We start from the raw sequence: 6,563 nt of genomic DNA, 5'->3' as shown, positions 1-6,563 counted from the left end.
AGGGGGGCTGATACTTACTTCGTATTCCACCATGCGTTTGCTGGCCAGGTCGGCCTTGTTGCCTGCGAGCGCAATGACGATGCTGGGGCTGGCTTGCCTCTGCAGCTCCTTCACCCATGTTTTCGCCCGTGCAAACGTTTCCTAGAAGCAGAAGCGTGTGCGTGGTGGGGAACCTGAGGTTACCACGAGGTGGGCAGCCCACAGGGACCCCCAACTATGGGCTGAGCGTGAGCTGGGGACCTCACCTGGTTGGTGATATCGTAGACCACGATGGCAGCCTGCGCTCCCCGGTAGTACATGGGAGCCAGACTGTGGTATCGCTCCTGGCCCGCTGTGTCCCAGATCTCAAACTTCACCGTTGTGTCGTCCAGGCAGACGGACTGTGTGAGGAACGCCGCTGCCGGGAGGGAGGAGGCTGTTAGCATCCCACCACCACCCCGCAGCGCTCCGCCCGCGACCACCCAGCCCCATGGGGATGGTATTTACAGGGGAATGAAGCTGGCACAAGGCAAAAACGCAGATGGCAGCTGCAGGAGCAATGCTCCTGGGCACCCCACAGGCAAGTGCCCCTCGCCGACTCACCCCCAATGGTGCTCTCCTGGTACTCGTGGAACTGCCCCTTGACGAAGCGCAGCACCAGGCTGGATTTCCCCACCGCTGACTCGCCCAGCAGCACCAGTTTGAACTGACAGATTTTGCTGGCTTGGGACTGCCCATTCGGCCTGGCTGCTCCTCTGCTGGTCATGGCCGGGCTGCTGCTGGGCTCGTGCCCTGCTGAGCGGAGAGCCGGGAAGGCACCGACGCTGGGAGCGCTGGCGTTGGTTCCACCAGGCAGTCCTGGAAGGGGAGGAAAGCAGTCAGCGCAGCACGCGGGCGTGCCACGTTCAGTAAATCCCTTCAAGCAAATGCACGCCGCTCAGTCCAGGGTCTGAGCCGTGACCGGTGGGCACACGCACCCCTGGGTGTGCAGCAAGGACCTGACTGCTCCGCTTCCAGAGCGACTGCCAGGAGCTGGGTGGGAAGGGCTGACCCACAAGTGATGCCCAAGGGAGGCAGCAGCAGCCCTGCCAGGACGCAGCTCAGCCTCATGTCCCAGGCTGCTCCTGTTTGCGCCACAGCACGGATTCCTCAGCTGCTTCACCTCTCTCCCCGCCCAGAGGAGGAGCTGGGAACCAACTCCACAGCTCAGCCTCCAAGTTCCTCAGCCTGAATTCCTTTCTGCTTTCTGTTTTCCCTCGGCACGCACTCACAGCAGCCAGCACAGCGCCGGCAGAGCCCTCAGCACATCCCACCTGCACCAGCGGCTCCTTCGGACACAGCACACACCGGTGGGTCACCACGCAGCCCAAATCCTGCAGCTCCCACACTGGGACAGCAGGGAAAGCAAGGTTTGTGCTTTTCACGTTAATCTCATTCATTTTCTAAGGCTCATCTCCCATACACGGGCTGAGCCGGCTGCAGGACATGGATGGGTACTGGAGCACAGCCAACAGGGGAAGCTGTCTGCATCTGTGCCACCACGCACGGCTGCGACCCAAGCACTTGTACACAGCACTGACTCCACGCCTTGAGCCCACCCAGGGGCCTCACAGCCCCCAGAATCCACAGCCCCCTCGGGCCCAACCGTGGGGGGGGGGGTTCCACTTCACCACTGCCACTTGCATTTGGTGGATGCAGCGCCGTGGCACGCACACTGTACAGGCACCGGACCCAGTGCCAGGACCACCAGCTGTTCCTGTTACCGCACGCTGAACCCCTCACCTGCAGCAGCAACCAAGCCGAGCTACACACGCACACAGCTGCTCCCACCACGCCTTCATGTCCCAAACCGGCAGCTGCTCGCTAAGCGTGACTCAAGGTGCGAAGCAGTGAGCTCTGTACGCACAGGCAGGACCAGAAACCACCAGGAGGCACTGAGCACAGGGCACTGCTCCCTCTCCAGCACAGGGCACACGGCTGGAGCAGCGACAGCCCCGCACTGCACGGGGGTATTTCGGGAGGCAACATCTCACTGCCCCCCATCACGGGACCCCACTCCCACCAAGGCGAGGACACGGAGCCCCCGTGAGCACCGCTGCCAGCAGCCGCTCAGCGCAGCATTGCAACAGCCACCAGGGCCAACCGCTTTCCTGTTACCAGGCGGACTTCTCCTATGTCCCAACCACGCTCATTATACCGCCGAGGCGGCTGCAGGAGCCGCGACCTCCGTGACAACGAAGGATCCTTCACGGAGCCCACACCGCCCGGTCCCGGCGCGTCCTCCAGTTCGGGCAGCTCCAGCGGCTGCAGCACCGGCTCCTTCGGCAAAGCCGGGACAACCACACACCCTCGGCCCTCACCGGACCGCCGGGTGCCGCCTGCGCGGGCTCCCCGGGGGCGGGAGGGTGTGGGGGGGGGCCCCGGGGGCGGCTCGCGCGGGCTCCAACACCGGGGGTTCGCTCTCCTTCCCGCCTGAGCCCCCCGCGGCGGTGCGCCCGGTTCCCCGTCGTCGCCTCACAGCGGGCGTAGGCGCAGGGAGCCCGGTTTGGGGGAAAACCGCTGGAATTCGGCTCAGCAACGAGAGCCCGTGCGGACACCGAGGGAACAGAACCGGTCCCAGTACCGGCTCGGCCCCGAGCTCCCCCCGCGGGACTCCGGCACCCCACGGCTCGCCCCGGGCACTCGGCGCACCGCGACACAGTGGACCCGGTCCCCGCCCCAGGCCGGGCCCAATCCCAGGCCCAGGCCCGACCCGGTTGCTCCGGCCCCCCTGGACGAGCCCAGCCCGAGTCAAAGGCCTGCACACACAGAAGGCGGCCCTAGACCCGGCCCCTCATTCGGCCCCGTCTGCAGCCGCTCCGGCCCCGGTACCTGCGGCCCCGGCCTCCCGCTGCGGCCCGAGCACACAAACAGCGCCTCAGCCCAGCCCTCCTCTCGCGGGCGGGATTAAGGCGCGGCTCCGCCAATGGGCGACGCGCGGCAGGGCTGTGGGCACGCCTCTTCCTGTCGGCGCGGCCAATGGGAGTGGTGGCGTATGCGTCATCGTCCCCGCCCCGAGAGCGACAGCCTATGGAAGACGGCGATTGGACGGATGGGCAGCGCGGCGCCGCCAATGGGAGTAGGGGAGCGGTGAGCCAGTGGTCGGCAGGAATGCCGCGGGAAGGCGGGGTCCGAGCTGAGTGACGGAGCTCTTGGCCAGTGGGAAGCGTCACCCCTTAGGGGGCGTCATCAGCAACAAATAAGGTGACCGAAGGGGGCGGACCCCTGCTGCAGCTGTGACCAATCACAGAGCAGAGGAGGCCCCGCCCGGCCAACCCGCGGCTGGCGGCGCGATGAGTGACGAGGCGCAGGGCGGTGCCTCGCGGCCATTCACAGGCCGTGTTGCCCATGATTGACAGCTCGTGTGGCTGCGGGGGGCGGGCCGACCGCGCGGGGGCCGCCGGGAGCTGCGACCTCTGACCCCCAGCGCCGCTCCCCCACCTTAGCGCTGCGGCCCTCGGCGGGGGCGGGGCTCGGCCTGGCCAATAGCAGCGCTCCACTGCGCCTGGGGGCGGGGCCTACAGGGAGCGGGGCCTTATGCGAACCCTGTGGGGAATGTATGGAGCCTACGGAGTGTGGGGGCATGGATGGGGCGCACTGGGACCCAGGGTCACATATGGACCATGTAGGGACTGTGGGGCATGTATGGGCTCTACAGGGACCACATGACATGTGTGGGTGCCGTAAAGAAATGGGGCACATATGGGCCCTGTAGATGCTTCAAGGCACATATGGGGCCCCAAAGGGACCGGGGGGGCAGGTATGGGGGAGCCCTATGGGCACAGTGGCCCTACAGATGCAAGGATGGTGCTGGAGGAGACGCAGGCAGGTGACAGAGGACAGATTGCCCCCCTCCTACTATGGACCCACAGGGGTCAGGCACCCACTCTTCCCCCCCACATCCCACAGGCGCTGCTGCGCAGGAGCTGCACAAAGAGCTTTAAATGTCAACTACAAAATGGCAAAAAGTTACAAAAGTCAGCGAGGAAAAGCCCGCGGGGGGGAAGGAAAGAGGTGGACCCCCACTACCACCCCGGGGACAGAAGAGAGGGGGACAGAGGGAAGGAGAAGGCTCTGCCCCCCCACCCCCAGATGTAAGTGCCGAGAGCCCGGGCAATGGGGGGGGGGGCCCTGCCCCGAGCAGTCCTGGGGGCTGGGGGGACCCGCTGCCCCACTCCGTGCTCACGCTGTCCTCAGCCAACGTGCCCACCCCCCACCTCAGAGCTCACAGGCGCAGGTGGGGGACAGCCCTGGTGACATCGCGGAAGAAGGGGTGGCCCAGCGCCGCCTTGGCCGAGATGCGCTTGTTGGGATCATAGTGCAGCATTTGCTGAAGAGAGCGAGACGAGGGGACGGTGAGGGGGGTGGGGGGGGGCTCCCCACCGCATCCCCCCCCNCGGAGCCCCCCCCCCCGCAGTACACGGCGCTGTTCCTCCTTTTTTTTTGTTTTTTTTCCTCTTTTGTTTTTTTTGTTTTTTTCCTCTCCGTTCGTTTTGTTTTTACTTACATTAAATACATCGGTAAATCAGCAGCTGAGTTCTGTTACCATGATCGTTATTTCAATGCGATGGAGGAGCTTCCTCAAAGCAAAACAAACAAACAAAAAAAAAACAGAAAACAAACAAAAAAAAACCCAAACAACCAAAAAAAAAAAAACGAACAGCGGAGCAGGGACAGAAGGAAACGGGAGAAGGAAGGAGAAGGGTCGGGAAAGCTGCAGTGTCCACGCTCGCTCCCCGGGGCGGGGGGGGGGGGCCGCCCTCGGGCCACGCAGAGGGGCAAAGTAGAGCCAGGGTTTGGGCATCGGCCCCGACCCGCTCAGCCCCCACTGTGGGGCGTCATGCGGGACCCCCCCCCCCTCCCTGCAACCCCCTCCCAACCCATGGGATGCATGCAGGACCTGGCCGCAGCCAGGGTTGGGGGCTCCCCCCCCCCTGTAAGAGGGGTCCCGGGGAGCCCGGCCCCCGCTGGGTGTGGGGGGAGGGCAATGGCCTCCGGGCTGCAGTGCTGCCCTGGGCACGGCCCCTGGCAGCAGCCCAAGGGAACCGAGCTCCATCCGGGAAGAGCAGAAAGGAACAAACGCCTTCGCCTCCCCCTGCTGCTCCCAACCTCCAGAGCAAACAGGACCCGAAGGGAAAACCGGGTGCTTCCCCCCTTCGAGTGCCAAAGAGGAACGGGGACAAAGTGAGAGCAGGGCTCTGCCGTGCCCCGGGATCACAGCACAGAGCCAGGGCTCTGCCCGGGCTGGGGGGCACAGGCAGCAGCTGGGGTCATCCCATCCGCTCTGTGCCCCCCCCCTCCCCTTGCAAAAGGGTCCCAGGCACTTCCACTTCTTCAGCAAAAAAGGCCACCAAGGAAGAAAGTTAAGGACGCTGCAGCTTTCCCCCACCCCGGACAGGCATAGAAAAGGGGAAAAAATAAAGAAAAAAAAAAAAAAAGAAAAAGGGGAAAAAAAAAAAATCAAAAAATAAATCCGTGTCAGACCCCATGTTTTCCAGCAGTCTCCGGTGCCAACTCGTTTTGTCACAAAGCCAAGCCCTGGATGCGCTGCCACCTCCTCGGCTCCGCCATCCCCAGCGCCACCAGGAGGGGAGACGGGAGCAGGGCTGAGCCCACACAGCAAAGAGGGAGGTGGGAGAGGGAGAAAGGTGGAGGGAGGAGCTGCGAGTAGCTCGCTATTTTGCACCTATCATACAAAGTGAAGAAGAGTTTGTTGGTTTTTTTTTTTTTCTTTTTTCTTTTTTTTTTTTTTTCCTTTTCCCCTCTTTCCTCTCTCTCTCTCTCTCTTTCTCTTCCTCTGAAGTAGTTAAGTCCCCGGCGGATCTAGTTCCACTGCCATCAGGGTGGTGGTAATAACGGGTGTCTGGTGGTGGTTTCGAAGCATTAAAAAGTGCAGTTAAGAGCTCTCGGGAGGGTTCCGGTTCGGGTGGGTTTTCTCGGTGTGCCGTTATGGAGGTGAGGTGTGGTGAGGGGAGGGGGGGGGGGTGGAGGTTATATCTTAGCTCTTCCTCGCTCGCGGGCCGCTGCCGAAGGCCGCCCTTCAGTTGCTACAACACTGGCTCTTGTTCTGCTGGGTTTGCTCGTGAAGGTCCACGCCTCTGCTCCTCCCCGCCGCGCCGCTCGTGCTCTGGGGCTCGCTCTTTGGCAGCTTCTTGGCTGGAGGGGGAGAGAAGCGACAGAGTGGCTGCAGGGCCACGGGGATGCACGCACGCGGGGGGGCCGAGCAACGCCGCTGCTCCTGGTGCTGCCCCAGGGAGGAGGAAGAGCTGCCCTGAGCCCCCCCTCCCCACACACACACACTCACAAGGTGCCAGCTCTGCACTGTGCAGGGCAGGACCCAATGATGTGCCCGGCACAGCCCCCCACCCCGCAGGACCCCCCCTCCCCCAACACCCCTTGCCCGCAGCCTCACCGATGGCCAGGAAGAGGTCGTTCACATTCATCGCTGTCTTGGCCGACGTCTCCATGAACAATAAGCTGTTGTCATCTGCGTAAGCCTGTGCCTCCTGGAAGAGAGACACCCAGGTGAGGGGCTGGCAGCAGCG

At 63.6% G+C, this 6,563-nt stretch overlaps 2 protein-coding genes and 1 long non-coding RNA gene across 4 annotated transcripts in view; all 3 read right to left on the bottom strand.

Moving 5' to 3' along the window:
- Positions 19-3,006, bottom strand: RAB5B (RAB5B, member RAS oncogene family; the record flags this gene model as incomplete). Of its 2 annotated transcripts, none has more annotated exon segments than XM_021379201.1 (4): positions 19-141; positions 246-397; positions 583-837; positions 2,851-3,006. In XM_021379201.1, coding segments are annotated over 3 exon segments (438 nt in total), but the record flags the coding sequence as incomplete, so codon positions are not given.
- The window catches only part of CDK2 (cyclin dependent kinase 2), a gene marked incomplete at its 5' end in the record, with an annotated part of 8,509 nt that continues 5,884 nt past the window's right edge, over positions 3,939-6,563 (bottom strand). The window contains 1 exon segment of the mRNA XM_021379202.1: positions 3,939-4,348. Within this exon segment, the coding sequence (XP_021234877.1) occupies positions 4,244-4,348 (105 nt within the window).
- Positions 4,491-6,549, bottom strand: LOC110389219. The gene is made up of 2 exons (XR_002433087.1): positions 6,431-6,549; positions 4,491-6,174 (listed from the first exon to the last, which is right to left on the bottom strand). It is a non-coding gene; the product is annotated as an uncharacterized LOC110389219 (long non-coding RNA).

The sequence above is a fragment of the Numida meleagris genome, chromosome 32 (genome assembly GCF_002078875.1).
Source record: "Numida meleagris isolate 19003 breed g44 Domestic line chromosome 32, NumMel1.0, whole genome shotgun sequence".
NCBI classification, from domain to species: Eukaryota; Metazoa; Chordata; class Aves; order Galliformes; family Numididae; genus Numida; species Numida meleagris.
The sequence above is the reverse complement of the archived record's forward strand: the minus strand, read 5'-3'. Positions and strand labels throughout refer to the sequence as shown.